Source organism: Mytilus californianus, unplaced genomic scaffold (assembly GCF_021869535.1).
Source record: "Mytilus californianus isolate M0D057914Y unplaced genomic scaffold, xbMytCali1.0.p SCAF_2, whole genome shotgun sequence".
NCBI lineage: Eukaryota > Metazoa > Mollusca > Bivalvia > Mytilida > Mytilidae > Mytilus > Mytilus californianus.
The window spans coordinates 46,865,199-46,882,327 of NW_026262668.1; the positions used below are offsets into that span (position 1 = coordinate 46,865,199).

The 17,129-nt window shown below is 31.7% G+C and overlaps 1 protein-coding gene across 1 annotated transcript in view; it reads right to left on the reverse strand.

Annotated features, from left to right (window-relative positions):
* Nucleotides 1-9,206, reverse strand: part of LOC127729889 (SUN domain-containing ossification factor-like) — a 46,282-nt gene extending 37,076 nt beyond the window's left edge. Inside the window, exons 1-2 of the mRNA XM_052237822.1 lie at nucleotides 9,068-9,206; nucleotides 1,687-1,750 (exon numbers count right to left, since the gene is read on the reverse strand). Of these exons, the coding sequence (XP_052093782.1) occupies nucleotides 1,687-1,750; nucleotides 9,068-9,123 (120 nt within the window). The 5' untranslated portion in view covers nucleotides 9,124-9,206. The remainder of the gene's footprint in view (nucleotides 1-1,686; nucleotides 1,751-9,067) is intronic.
* Between the last annotated feature and the right edge of the window lie 7,923 nt (nucleotides 9,207-17,129).

Consider the following 17,129-nt stretch of genomic DNA (forward strand, 5'->3'; position numbering starts at 1 on the left):
GAAATATGGGATCATGTACCGTCAATGAGATGTAAACCCATTACTAAACAGATGTTCATAACAGTAAACATATGTAGATTCTCCATATGGCCTTCAACAATGGATAAACACCAACACAAGACAGTCCAAATTGTCACAAGCTAAAACACTTGCCTGCCTTGGATTACATGATCTCATATTTCTTTTTATTTATAAAATATAATCACAATATTCAATATTCTGAATAACTAATCATACTCTAGACTCAGATTACTCTGATGCTTGACATCATTTTTAGTACAGAATAGGGCCTTTTTCTATACTGATTGCCCTCTGACATCAGTAGTACCCAGCAAGAGCTTAAAAAGGCTGTCTGTTGTCAGAGCAGTCTTGGACTACAGTATGATAATGTTTGATCCTTAACTTTAATTACAGGTCAATGCATTATAATCAAAATTGTATTTAAATTCACGAATAATATCTATGTAAATATTTTGAAAGTACACAAAAGAACAAATATCTACACATGTGAACTTTATGTCATTTCAGGACCCTTTGAATATGTTGAAGAAACAAGATTTAAACTGTTACATCAACATTTTAAAGGTGGAGAATATTTCATTTTCCATTCTCTTTTTTACTATCAAAATATAATAATTTTATTTTCCTGAGAAATTCTAATTTTTACAATAATTATTAATATTTTTTTGGGCCAAAACTGAGAGGGAATTATTCTTCATGATTTTCAGATGTCCATTGAAAAGATGTACTAGTCCTGCAACTTAGGCACTTTCAAAGCCTTAGGGATTTCTAGATTTTAATGTCAAAATGTAACATTCGCAAGTCCTTCTTGAATTTTGTAGGCTTTAAGGCATGTACAAAAAAATGAGATCTACATGTATTTTGTGGGGTACATATTTTGAACATCAATAAGACAGCAGCCCAACAACAAAAATAACCAAAAGACACCAAGAGAGCAAAATACAGTTTTCAACTTTCTACTTGTGTTCATGCAATAAATCTAGTTCTTAATCATCCTGAGTCTACAAAAAATGTAAATAAATTGAACAGAAACAATGTATTTCTCCAATTTTTACAACATTTATGGATTATGTATCATGCACTGTAAACAATGTAAAACCGTGTTATATATGTATGTTATACATGTATGTCGTAGACTGAACATATGTTTGTATATATATACCATGTTAATGATGTATATAGCCATTATTATCAACATAAAATATTTCCACATTATATATAAGAATTCACTTCAACATTTTTGGCATGTGCATGTTATTATTTTTGCTGTCATGGTTTTCAGAAAATTTCTTCTGTAATACAACTGAGAAAATTCTAATTCCTTCAAAAATGATTAGAACATCTTCATGTATTTCCCACATAATGAACAACGAAAAGGATAAAACAGTGTTATCCTCATAAATTTAACACAATATCCTGGTAAATCATGGGATTTTGAAATAGGGTCTTTTTCCTTAAATGATCCATACAAAAGCTATACACAAGTCATTTCAGATAGCACTGATAGACTTTATAGTCATGATAGTATTCACAAATAAATGGTACAAATACAATGTATATTAGACAAATAAACAAATGGCAATGCTTTCTTCATTTGTTCTTTAACAAGGACAATCAATGTCGTCTGACATCCTGGACCAGCTAAAAACTAACACGTATACATACCTGTTTTATAGTTTCATCCTGAATTGTACCAGTTGTTAATTTCTCATTTCCATTGCCATATGTTCTGAAAAATGATTAAAACACATGTTCAAAATGTAAACAATGTCATTAATTACAACATTAAAAAAAAAACTCACACAGTTAACAATAGATATAACTTAGATAAATATAGTATTACTAAGATACAGGACCATTTACATTTTTATTGGACCTATTTTCAACTACCTGTCATCTGTTTCAAAACTTGTAACTATCTTAAAATATGGAGGAACCCAATAAATCATTCAATCAAATTAAAAGCATGACACTAAAGTCTAGACACTCTTACAGTGATCCAGTGCTATAACAAGGATACTGTGTAAAATTTATACCAGATGGAGATTCTAGCAATAGAATTTTCATCGATTTACAAAGTTTAATATTTGTTCCACCATCCACATTGCATCCTCTTCTTAAACTAGTGATTGGTTTTTAAAATATTAAATGAAACTTTAACACCAATTTTAAGAACAATGTACACGTAGTGAAAATAAATTCTTGAATAGTTTGTTATTTGCAAGAAAGTGAAAATGTTTAATATTATTTAAGGTGACTTATGCTTATAGGTCCATTGGGATGGGTGTATTTTTACCTCTTTATATTATATTGTTAAAATTTGTACATATCTACACATGTCACTATGATAAATGATTTACTTACTGACTGACTGTAGTGTACCTAATTGCTTTGGACACATGCTTAATCTATATGTATTTCAGATTTTTTTGATTTTTTGGGGGAGGGGGGGGGGGGGGGAGGGGGGGTATTATTATTGAGAGCATGAACTTTGGCATATATATGTCAAAAGGAGTATGCAGATGACATGAAGATATAAAATTTAACAAGTATAAATTTTAAAAATGGCTAAGTTTAAAACCAAGGATTGACTAATTACATCATGTACATGTACAATATTATCAATATATCATAAATGTATGATATGAATAAAAGATACCATGTACATTGTTTTGAGTATCCAGCTATAGCTATGAGACAACAATCCAACAACACAAAGACAAAATAAAAGAACAGAGTTCCAATTTTCAAGACATTGCTGATATAAACCTTTGAATAAAAATTTCATAACAATCCTTCAAGAAATGTAGGTTTAAGAGCACTTACAATGCAATTTTATACATAATTAATATTTCAAAGGGCAATAACTCTTTTAAAACTAGATGATCCACACTGATTTTCGAACTTGCCCAAGACAATGCTGATATAAACATTTGATATAAATGTTATACAAATCTGGCAATAATTGTACATGTGAGAGCACTTACAAGACCTGACGAAGGCCCAGTACTTCTATGTCACCTTCAACATGTTGCACCAGGGACAAAAAGACATCTACTAGAGGTCAAAATAGATGATGAAGAATCTTCAACAATGGACATGGCTTTTAATTAAACAATAATACATAATTTTCATTTGTAAAAGTTTGTTCTAGCATTTACAAAAATGTAAGTCATATGGGAAGAAGTTGATTCTGCCTTAATTACTGCCACTTGTACAGATGCTCTAAATCTTGACCTTCATTCTAGTGGTCAGAGACCTGTCATACACGAGAGGAAAATTATTTACCAAATTCCAGCAACTACTGGATGTATATAATATAGTTACATTCAAATGATGAACATGTAATTAATCCCCCTTATATAGCTCAATTAAATAATTGGCTGCTGTGATCTTCCTCTTTGACCTTGTGACCTACATGTTTAGGCTAGTTAGTTCTAGACAGTCCACATTAACTTTAATAATCTGATCAAGTGTTGTTTTCCTGTCTTAGTTAAGTGTTGATAAATAATGTACATTTTGTTTCAGTTATTAAATAGGAAACAAGGTTGACCAGTAATTTTCTTAATGTCAACAGTAAAATTTACTATCTTAATTAATCCTAATGGTCATTATAACATGTATGACAGAGTTCATATGATATACATGTAGTTTGTATACTTTAGCTTAGTTTATCATGCATTTATATATATAATTAATTCAGTAGCTTTTAAAAATTCTTACTGACTCTCCATAAGCAAAAATATGTCATTGCATATATGCCTAATCAAAATTTCATTTCCTTCTTCAAATTTTTGTACTTGATCATGATAAAACCTTTTTTATTTAATTTTACAATTTTGGACATGCACCATGACCAGTTAAAGTAACAATTCAGAAAATTATCCAATATATCAATACATTGCGTCAACTGCAATGAAGTACATGAAGTTTGAAACTCCACTGGGAAAAATACAAATGAATTCAATACTGTTGGATAGATATTTTAACATAACCAGTTGAACATGACATAGCAGTGAAATTATACATTTTGTACATGTAAATAAAATAGGAAAACGAACTTGAAGTCTTCCCCAAAACTTTTCTATGTATTTAAAGATGAACATTTGATCAGGCAATTAGATTTACAAATAAAATGGTTAAATGGTAATTTCCCTTTTTAAAGTGTATACTCATTAATTTCTCTATCAAGTCACGTTCAAATTTTCTGTACGTCTGCATGTATCTGAATTTCTTCCAGAGCAAAATTCACATTATTAAAAGTCAAACATAACAATGTGCTTTAAAAACCAGCAATTTTAGATTGCTCATTTATAAAGCACATTATTTTTTTTTTTCAAAAAGAAAAGCCAACTTTAGCATGAAGGTATTAATCAATACAGCTAACATGTTGTATATATATACAAATGTATCAGTCATGCCAATACTAAGGTCATGTACCATACATGTATATATAGGTAAAGGTAACAAATCATTAAGAAACAAGGACAAACATGTTCAATGAATCTATTTTAAAAAATCAATAGGAACTCAATAGGTTATCAAAACCTTAAGAAAATATAATTGACAATGATTGAAATGAACCTTATATCTATAAATAATAAATAAAAGGAAAATATATTCAAAAATCTATAGGAATTCATAATAAAAACTTTAAGAAAATAATTATACTTGACATACATTGACATAGACCTTATATTTATGAATAATTAATAAATGGAAAATATATATATTCAATAAAATTTCATTTTAAATTTAAATTTTCCTTCCAATACATACATTGTAGTTCCATGTTTACATGTACAATGTATGCTAAAGTAATGTGTAACTTTTATATATCATACATCATGTACATGGAATTATATGCTTTCAGACTAGGAGTAGATGATGTAACCAAAAACTATAATTGAAATCAATGACAAAATGAATTATTTCATTTCAAACTTGGATAAAAGACTCAAATGTTACATTTACAGTGGTTCCCAAGACTTCCATTAATCAACTGGACATTTGGTCCAGTAAACCATTCTTCTTACTTTAACTGACCAGACTCTTTTTTACAGGACATTTACATATATGATTTGGACAAAATTAAAAATTAAACTGGTCCTTTGGTCCAGTAATGCATATCACTTAACCGGACCAACTCAATTTTTACTGGTCTTTGCCCAATGGTTGGCGACCTTGCAATTGGGAATGACTGACTGAACATTACAATACTAAGGGGTTTTAAGTTGAAACACTATAAGATAAGATAAGACAAGATATTTTATTTTTCCAAATTAGGTCACCAGGGGGGCATACACATATAGCAAATAAAATCTGTACAACATACAGTATTTTACATGACATTCATATAATACACCTGAAATATTGATATAGATTGATGTTAAATAAAAATTAGAGAACGGAAACCAATTTTGGGACGTACGGACAAGGGTAAAACTTAATGCCCCCACCGCTGCGCGCGGCTGGGGGCATAAAAAAGTATTTAAGAATTGCTTCTCCAGAGATGTGGCAGATGTCCTCTCACTTGATTTTATTTGCAGTTGCTTTTATTTTATCTTTTAATATGGTATTTTGCTGGAAATGTATAAATATACTGTAAATTCAGAAATTATTGCGTGCATTTATTATTGTGATTTTAGAATAATTATCACAAATGCGAGATTAATCATTGCGATTTCGGAAAAGCTAAATACATTATATGTCTCAGATGTCAGAATGCGAGTTCTTATTATTGCGATACTCGCTCAGTCGCATTATTCGCATTAATAAAAACCTCGCAATAATTTCTGAATTTACAGTAATTGATTGCTAAGCTGCAACAGGTACCAAGGGGTGATGCTCTAGGATTGTGAGCTTAAGAGCTCTAACAAACCTCCTAGTATCTGATGCAGAGAAACAAACATAAATGTAAAAAAAGTTCAAGTTATAAATATAAAACTATATAAATAGTAGTGATTATAGTACCGGTATTTGGTGTGCTATGCCAGGAGTATCTTTTTTAATGCTAGAAAGGGTATTATATATCATCTGATTTCTACAAATCAGCAAAATTAAGGCATTCTCCCAGGAGATATATTTTTGTGTACATGGACAATAGAAATTAATTGTCAAATGTGTACATAAAGTGATATTTTCAGTATACAAAATGTGAAAAAAGATATACAATCCTTCTTCAACTTGTCTGACCTTTTTGTATTTGACAGTCAACATGGTCGCATTGATTTACCAAATTTTTGGTCTTGTGCAATATAACCTAATAAAACATACATGATCAGTGTATGTCATGATGACTCATGCATAGAGATTGATTTCATACATGCATATGTATGTTATTCCAACACAATGAAGTAAATTTTCAAGTACACTACATTGTAAATTGTATGCGAAATAATCACTCTTGGTCTTCGACATATAGTTTCTGCCTAGATGACAAAATATCACATTGATGGGAAGATTTTTTTTTAAGTAGACATTTAAAATTTTGTATCTTACAGACCAGGAACGAATCCCTTATCTAAAATATTTGTCATACATGTACATGTATACATGTAACAGGATGCAATTGGGCACAACCAGACAAATGGGAAATTGTTCTGAAAAATTTGCACGTTTCTATTTATCAAATGAGGAATAAAAGCACTAATTCATAGCCCCATTGCCTATTATGTTTAATTCTGCAATTTCAAGAATGTCATTTCATGTCAAAACTATATCTTATCCTAACTTGTGCTGAAAAAATTCTGATACCTTTAATTGCACTGGTTCCCGGAAGTTTGGTAGTACCAAAACAGGTACTTCTGATCTGAACAACTATATTTTTTTTATTATTCAAAAGAAACTTTCAAAAAGGGTTCTGCAGTGATTCCAAGTCCTTTAGCTTTCCTTTTATACCAAAATTACCCAAATATTTTACTTATTGACAAAATTACAGCTATGCGTAGGAACTACTTTCTTTATGTTCTTGTATGTTCTTTCTGACAGGGCCCTAATTAGTGGTTCTATACCATGAGGGATACATGTGTAGCTCATATAGACAACTTTCCTATTCGCCAAGATTCCCATACATTTCCCATGTCATATTCATCCTTACATGCCTTATGTTAATGTAAATTCAGAAATTAATCAATTACATGTATGTGTGCATTCATTATTGTGAATTCTTGACTTCTACATGTGTCTAGCAAAAATGTGAAATCTATTAAAGCAATTGCAAAAATTTTATGAAGGAAAACTACTTCTGAAATTATGAATGCAAACCTAACATTATTGCACAAATGCATTTTGTGCAATAATAAAAACAATAAAAAATTTCTGAATTCACAGTTTTACACCACAGTCATTAATAGAGTCAATGACAACATTTACTCTGATAAACTTCAGGCCAACTAGCTGTTCATTCATACAAAGGAACTCCAAATAGGTCAAATTCTTCAACTTTGTCCCATTTTTTTATCCTTCTTCTTGAACATAAAAAGACAGTGTAATACATTGCATATTTTAAACCTTAACATTGTATGTTTAAAGGGGGTCTCATTGGGGGGTTCTGATCCCGGATCCCGCTTACTGTTTTGTCAGATTCCCGTATCCCGTTTACACTATGTACATAAGCAATTCTCATTTTTTTGTATCTTGTGTCCCGCTAGACTTCATTTCCCGTTTTCACGGCACAATAATTTGACTTTCACGTGTCACGCTTAAAAAAAATCGGCAATCCCGGGTCACGCTTAGACCCCAATGAGACCCACTTTAAATGATATTCCTGAACTACATGTACTGTTACTGTCAAAGTTGGTTGTTCTTCCAAACAGACAAGACAGAAGCTCCATGTACACGTATCCTGGAAACATTGTTTTAACAATGCTATCTGTTGGAACACATATTCTATACCCTTTATTCTGTTAGCACATATACTGTAATATTTCTGACACTGGAAATAATATTCCAGAATATTTCTTCCTTTAGGAACTATATATATATTTATGATTATAGAGGAAATTATATTCCATGAAATTCTTACTATCCTTATAGGATTTCAGAGGTCAGGGCTCCAGATCCAAAGTTCATTTGAAGTCTTTTGTTTCGTGTATTACATTTGGCATAACCCATTCAAATCTAATCACTGCAGTGCAGTCTTCAGAGGTCCATCAACAGGCTTGTAAACTCACTGTTGGGTTTTTACCATGTACAGTGACCTACATATAACATACCTATGGTTGTTAACTTCTACATCATTTGGTCTCAAATGGAAAGTTGTCTCATTGACAATCATACAACATCTTCTTATTTTTATGTGTGTTTTAAAATGTATATAATGATATGAGGGTATAAATGCCCTTTACCGTCAGGCGTCAAACGGTCATTTTCGGCTACCATTAGCGTCAAATTGGTTAAAATTTTACCGTGATTCATCAAAATATCCTTATCGTTATTCGTCAGAGGTCTCAAATAATTATCGTTACCGTTATTTTTGGAAAAAAAATTAACGTGATTCGTCAAAATCAGTCGATTTTTTATAGTCTTGAAGAAAGTCTTCATTTTATCGTCATGCACCAAAAGTTACCGTTAACGTCATTTGGCAAGATTTTTTACTGTTATTCGGCATGAAGGTATCCCCATTACCACCCTCTTATATTTATTTTAAAAACTCTGATTTGCTTATCATGTTATGTTATACTGTTTTGTATATGTACCTTCTCTTTTTAATTTGATTTAGAAGTTCTACTACAGGCCAATACACTAGTTTCTAATTTCGATTTTATGAATGAACTGCCCTGGTTGACCTGGGGTCATTGTGAGAAAACACTAAAAAAATGTCAAAAAATTTAGCATCGGGATTGTGTCTGCTCAATTTTCTTGTGAAGACTGGCAGTGGTCAGTAGTTGTTATAATGTAAACCATTGAAAAATTGAAATATTGATAACTTCATTGCAGAGTTGTGAAGTTGTTATGACCCTAAAAAACAGTTTAAATAGGGAGTGCATATTAGATTGACACCAGTCAGAAGATATTGTCATGGAATAAAAACAGGAGTACTTACATGCTCAGGAACGTAGTTGATAAAAACAAAGCTATAAATAAAGTGATCTTAATCATTCTCAGTATAAAAATGCGTCTAATTTCCACAAAAACATGCAAAACATCTCTTGACCGAATTCTTGCATTCTGTCAAATTCCACTTCCGGCGACGTGTATTTTCTAATGCGCATGTCAACAGGGGAATACCTTTGGGTTGATTTCACTATTGACCTATTGACCGATTTTCTGATGAAATAAGAGATTGTGTCTGGGACCAATATCTATAAGATATATAGTTCTAGGTTGTGTCGATGACGTAACTTTTCGATAATTGATCATAAATTTTGGAATAAGTTATAAAACATGTATCAAAAACCTGATAATAAATTGTTCAAATAAGGCCTTCGAAAATAGTGGGATTAATTACTTTTGGAGTGTCAAGAACTCGTTGGAAGTACTTGATAAATTGCATGCATATATTGGTGATTTTGAATCTGTTCAAAGTTTTGATTTTTCTACCCTATATACCACATTGCCTCACATTCTCATTAAGAAAAAATTCACACACCTAATTAAATGGGCATTTAAAAAGTCAGAATGTGAATATATATGTTCAAACTCTTTTAGGTCATTTTTTAGTAGCAATAAACAAAAAAACTATGTCAATTGGACATGCTTTGATACTATATATGCCCTTGAATTTTTACTAGATAACATTTTTGTTCGCTTTGGAGATTCCGTATATCGTCAGGTTATCGGAATTCCAATGGGGACTAACTGTGCACCACTTATTGCGGACCTTTTTTTGTATTGCTATGAGTTACAATTTATGACAAAAATCAGCAAAGACCCATCGAAACAACATCTGATACACAAATTTATTAATACTTTTAGATATTTGGATGATATTTTGGCTCTCAATAATGACGACTTCAGTGTGTATACTAAAGAAATTTATCCTGTTGAACTTACTTTAAATAAAGCTAATACTAACAATGACCACTGCCCTTTCCTCGATCTTGATATCTATATCATTAACGGAAAGCTTAATACTAAAATATATGATAAAAGAGATGATTTTTCATTTCCTATCGTTAATTATCCATTTTTAGATGGTGACGTTCCCTTGTCACCATCTTACGGTGTTTATATATCTCAACTTGTACGATTTGCTCGTGTATGTAACAATGTTTTAGATTTTAACGAGAGAAATTTATGTATTACTGAAAAATTATTACACCAGGGTTTTCGATATCACAAACTAGTCAAAACATTTACTAAATTTTATCATCGGTATAAGGACATCATTCGTAAATATAGCTCAACATGCAGACTTCTTATACGTTCAGGTATTTCACATCCAATTTTTTATGGAAATATTCTTTATAAAGCACAAAAATGTCAGTATTCACCTCTGAAGCTAACAAAACCTGTAAATAGACTTATTAAGAAGGGATATAGTTACGATACTGTTGTCAGGTCATTAAAGATTGCATATTTTGGCGTTAATATTGATTCACTTATAGGGTCTTTGCATCCGCACTAAACACATTTATTTAAAAACCAGTTGTTGGCATGACACGGGTTATGTTCTTCTCATATATGTTATGATGGTATGATACTAAACCCCTAACGGGAAGGATTGTGCCTGATATTCATATGATGAAGACATAATCTTTCAATCAGTTTAATTGAAGTCTGGAGCTGGCATGTCAGTTAACTGCTAGTAGTCTGTTGTTATTTATGTATTATTGTCATTTTGTTTATTTTCTTTGGTTACATCTTCTGACATCAGACTCGGACTTCTCTTGAACTGAATTTTAATGTGCGTATTGTTATTCGTTTACTTTTCTACATTGGCTAGAGGTATAGGGGGAGGGTTGAGATCTCATAAACATGTTTAACCCCGCCGCATTTTTGCGCCTGTCCCAAGTCAGGAGCCTCTAGCCTTTGTCAGTCTTGTATTATTTTTAATTTTAGTTTCTTGTGTACAATTTGGAGTTTAGTATGGCGTTCATTATCACTGAACTAGTATATATATTTGTTTAGGGGCCAGCTGAAGGACGCCTCCGGGTGCGGGAATTTCTCGCTGCATTGAAGACCTGTTGGTGACCTTCTGCTGTTGTCTGTTCTATGGTCGGGTTGTTGTCTCTTTGACACATTCCCCATTTCCATTCTCAATTTTATCACACGTCACTTGAAAAAGACAGGAAACTTGAAGTCACAAATATGAGAGCAAAAAGTAACAGGGAAATTATCTTTCTTTTTACAACCCGAGACATATGTACGAGGGTTGGGCCAATTCTACAGATATTAAATGGACCCAAAAAATGAAAAAAAGATAAAAATAGGCAAGAAATAAAGAATAGAGAATAGTGGATAAAATTTATGAAGACTACAGAAAAATTACTTACAAAATTAAAGAATACGAATACGAAGGTTTTATTTTGATTCGGTTCCCATATAACAGTACAAACCTAAGCTCTTGAGGCTTTTTACCGAATATAAATAACATATAAATAACATTAAAACACAGAACATGCATGATAATATATGATAAGCAGCAATTTTTTTCAATACATAGATACAGCACAGGCATATTGAAATACATGCAAAGCCGTGACTACTAAACTACACATCTAAACATGCCAAAACTGAAGCATAACTAAAATTGAAGCACAACTAAAATCTAAGCACAACTAAAAATTAAGCAAAGGAAAATTTTAAGCACAAATTAACTTGTGATTACAGCAAACAGGCAAAATTCTAAGGCTGCTGGCATAATGCAAACAATTAGAGCTATAACTAAAAAAGAATAGAGGGACCGTCCCCCTCATCCAGACCCTCATAAATATTACTTTATAAATATCTGGTACAACTTAACAAGTAGGAAATATAGTCACAAATCTGGTAGGAATTAAAATCAAAGATTTCTGATAAATCACCAATATTAATGTAAACAAGGGTTTTGATAATACTAGTAAAATCTTCTGTGCATTAAAGATATTGCAATATAATCTAGTGTCTATATACTACAATAAACTTGATTTGCTAATGGAGGCCCTTAGATCCTATGGATGTATGATCTTATTATGTCTCAGTAGACGGCGAACCAAATCAATACACCAAAATCATACATACAAACTCACAATGAAAAAGAAGAAGATTTTTCCATTAAAGGGGCCCACAAAGGGCATATTACAATATAAACATTATTTTAAATAATCAAATGTCGATTTTTTTTCTTCACATATGCATTTAAAAACCACTGTCGTAAACATGGTAAATGCGTCTCCATCGGATATTTGTCAAACCTATTAATCTCTCTATAAAATAGCGCAATCATGATAGCTATTGATGTTTTTTCTTTTTCAATATATGATAGGGTATGTATTTTTGTTAATCAAAATATATGAAAAGGGCGGGGAACTTGTGTCTCATCTGCCAATCTCTTAAAAAAATTGATATCTAAGTGCACCCATCCCCACATTTATAATCCTAATTAAAGTAGATGCAACGGAGGGAAAAAAATCCGGAAAGCATTATACCACTGCCAATCTAATATATATATATATTTAAGATTCTGGCAAAAGTCGTTTAATTACCAATTTTGAAATGTCGTAGTTATACATTTAGAATATATATGTTAGCGGCAATAAGTAAATTAGGCATTAAGCTTAAATCCTAGGCAATAATCTAACGCCTAGGCATTAAGTTATTGCCTGAAAATTTCAGGCATTAAGCTTATTTCCTGAAATATAATGACTATTCAAACTATTGCCAAACATCATTTCAGGCAATACATGAATTTTGGGATTTTTTTTAATCTTCCAAGTAGATATACAATCGGTAAAATATTCTTGATTTAAAGTATTTTTTAAATTGTATTCCAAATATTGATATACACTTGGTATAATTTAACAGATTTTACAATGATAATTTTTTTAACTTTTAACTTTTAGAATCCCCAGAAAAGATGGCAACTATAGACCTCTGCAATTAGAAAAAAAAACGTATGACATTTGTTTACCTTAGGGGATTTTATTTGAAAGATTGATAAGTAGAGTAAATGAGAATGATGAAAAAAAAATCAATTTTTTTTTCTTTGTCGTGTTACTTTGGAAAAGGAACATTTAATATTTTTCTTGTTTGGGCCTTAATTTTATAGTCGACTATATGGTATGGGTTTTTCTCAATGTTGAAAGCCATAATGTTGACTATAATTGCTTACATCAACTTCAATTGAATTTTTGTGGATAGTTGTCTCACTGGCAATCATAACACATGTCCTTATTTCTATATAAACAGGTCATGGCGACAGAGACCGTATGATTTAAACAACTTAGTAGTGACTATATACAAAGTAAAATAACAAAAAATACCGAGCTCCATGATAAGTTCCTTTATTAAATGGCAAAATCATGCAAATGCTCAAACACATCAAACGAATGGAAAACAACTGTCAGATTCCTTATGTAGAAAATAATGGATTAAACCTTGTTTTACAGCTAGCTAATCCTTTCACTTGTATGACAACAATGTTTGACCAAAGCGAACAGACATTTTAGGTAAAATGTCAAAAATTAGGGTAGAGCAGTCAACATTATGTTATAATCTAAATCACTATAAAGATAATAACAATTTCAACAAAGAAAAACGAAATGGCATATAGACACTTTATAGACAAAGTACATAAGCAAAAATGAAAGACAAGAATGCAACAATGTAATATTTCTTCTGATTCCATGGCTATGCAAATATTTCCATGGAACAATGTCTTTCACTTGGGAAAATTGTAACATGAAGAAAATGTAAAAGTATTTAGGAAAGGGAGTAGAATGGAAAGCTATTTTATCCGAAGAGTTCAACGGTTGAGGACAGGTTGATTTAATTGATTTCCAATTAAACTAAAATGGAAACTATAAATGTCTTATAGCATACCAAAATCAACTTACAAAAGTTTTTAACATTATATTTTGTACGTCAAAATGTGCTTAAATAGAGGTGACTTTTGTTTTAATTAAGGGTTTCATATTTTTAATGTTTTTTTTTTTTGGTGCCTCCCATTAACTGCATTATCACAATGGTCGTGAATTTACAGCTTTGGTTATACCCGAGTTTAAAAATAAAGTGGTCAGAACTGGTGACTTTATTTCAAGGAGTTGACTTTTAAAATTCAGTTCTTATCATGTTATTATGTACCAAATGTGTTTTAATTTTGAACAAATGTTTTTTTTTTATTTACTCGCATTTACATTTTAGGCATTAAGATTAATGCCTGGACACATTTTTCAGGATTTAAGCTTAAATCCTAGGAATTAAGATTAATGCCTCACACTATTTAGACAATAGACTTATTGCCTAGGCGGCAATAGACTTATTGCCTAGGCGTTAGCTTATTGCCTAGGGTTTAAGCTTAATGCCTAATTTCACTTATTGCCGCTAACATATACAATTTTAAGAGTGAACTGCAAAGGAGTGACACTAGTTGCATCGACAGGGCGACGGCAAGCGCCTCCTCCTATACATACAGCACCCTCATGCTATCCCACTCTCCGTCAAACTGTCAAAATAGGGAATAGGACACACTAGGTAAATATACATATCAGACGACTTTTCTGGTACCAAAAAACTTATGAAGCATTGATTTCAGACGTTCTTTCTCGTGTCTTTCGTCACGGTCAGGAGCACACTTTTGATAGTTAAGTCCATATAATTATCTGAACTTGCACGCGCGTATACCACATCGATTAAAATATAAAAAGGTCAAACGACTTATTACAAATGTTGAAGAGCTAATAAAACGAAAAAGGACAAAAGTAAAATCAAACCCGGATAAGGAATCAGAAGTGTGCAAAATTTCATAACAACCAATTTCGATGTTTCCTAACAACAAAATTATTATATCTAAAGTTACCTGTGTACGTTATTTTATTTAACGCCATTTTGTCCAAGGTTCTAATTGTCTTTTTACATTGTTTTACATCCCCCTTTTTTACTTAATATTGTATTTATATTGTGTCATAGATCTGATTTATTCGTTCAGTGTATGTTTACTTGTTTTTGTTGATATGTCTTTTTGATTGAGTTAAGCCATTTCAATAGATATCTTATAGTGTGTCTTTCTATGTTGTAATGTTACACTACTATTTCAGGTTAGGGTGAAGGTTGGCGCCTGTTAAAACGTTTAATTAAACCAGCTGCATTTGTTTGCACCTGTCCTAAGTCAGGAACCTGTTTCAGTGGTTGTCGTTTGTTGATGTGGTTCTTAAGTGTTTCTCGTTTCTCGTATCTTATATAGATTAAATCGTTGGTTTTCCTGTTTGAATTGTTTTACACTAGTCATTTTGGGGCCCTTTATAGCTTGATGTTCGGTGTGAGCCAAGGCTCCGTGTTGAAGGCCGTACTTTGACCTATAATTGTTTACTTTTTATACATTGTGACTTGGATGAAGAGTTGTCTCATTGGCACTCATACCACATCTTCTTATATCTACTTAGTTTTCTATATTGTGTTTTGTAGACAGTTGTTTGTCTTTTGGTCGTTTTTAGTTTTTTGTCATGGCATTGTCAGTTCGTTTTCGAGTTATGAGTTTAGCTATCTACTGGTAACTTCCGCCTCTATTCCATTAATTATTATTACGTTGCTGCATGACATCTACTGTGAAGTACAGCCACCAATATAAGGGTGTAGGAAGGCACGATTTCAAGAACAGAATCAATATTTTAAGTTTCTGTACAGTTACTGATAGGTTCATAGTTTAATTTGTTTTGCTTGCATGTACTTGTGTGTTGATGGGTATGATAGTTTCATTTTAATGTATTATTCATACTTTTTGGACTCTTGCCGATTTAGTACCGATCCTTATATTCGTATGTACATGTTTTCAAATTGCTTCACTTTTTAAGCTGAATCATCAAACCCTAGAAATTTATTTATCAAAATTCCGAATTTGTCAACTAGACAATAAATACTACTGTACTGTAACAAGTTCAGAACCAATGATCGATACATCTATATATCCCAATGCGGCCTTCAACAATGAAGGCCCAGACAAGAAAACATATAAAACATTTAAGTAAGAAAAACCAATGCAACGGCCTTATCTATAACACAATTTAATAAAATACAAACACCAACAATAACCACTGAATCTCCTGATTTAGAACAGAGACAAAAAAAAATCTGCGGGGTTTGTAAACAAATGTTAAAATCAGTCGGAATTAATTAGCTTAAGTAAACAAATTGGTACGAGGCAAACAAACAATTAATATGAAAACAAAAGACGCAAAATATCGATCTAATAGCACTCCCAGTTACTGAAAGATATTGCAAAGCCAATTAAATTAAAACTAATAAATAGTACATGTCTCCAAGTTGGCCCGTGTGGTGCTGCTGTCTGATTTTCACTGAAAAGGTAGAGAAGAAAAACATGTTGACGGAAATAGACAGCACCATGGCTAAAAGAATAGCTGCAAAATGATAAACATCAATTCAAATAAACTACAAAATCCCATCAAAAACGGGAGTGATATCAGGTGTCCCGGAAGGGTAGCAAATTCTGTACAACTATCTCGTTTAGAGGAAAGCCACTCTAAAAGAAACCGGAAACTCGCAAGTAGTGCATTTGCTTAATAATACATAACTATTTTAGCATTTAGTGAAATGTCCTTGGAGAACATTAAAACGTTCCTCTGGTGGTCACATTTTAATATTTACCGTTTAGTGAAATGTTCCTCTTGGGAACACGCCGCTTAATGTACCTATGGGGAACGCATTTCAAAAGTAACCCTACAAAAGAATAGATTTAAGTGATATATTTCAAGAAATCCATAAACACCATATTAAAAAGGTGTTTTTGAGGAAGTACAACTTTTTAATTTAAGACATTTGGTGGAATGTTCATGTTATGAAGCTAAGACGGTCAAATTCAATTTCTCGTCATTTTTATTTCCCTTTTGGTATAAAATTAAGCAGACGGTGTATAATTATTTGGTATTTATAAAGTAAAATAACAAAAATACCGAACTCCAATGAAAATTCAAATCGGAAAGTCCCTTATCAAATGGCAAAATCAAAAGCTC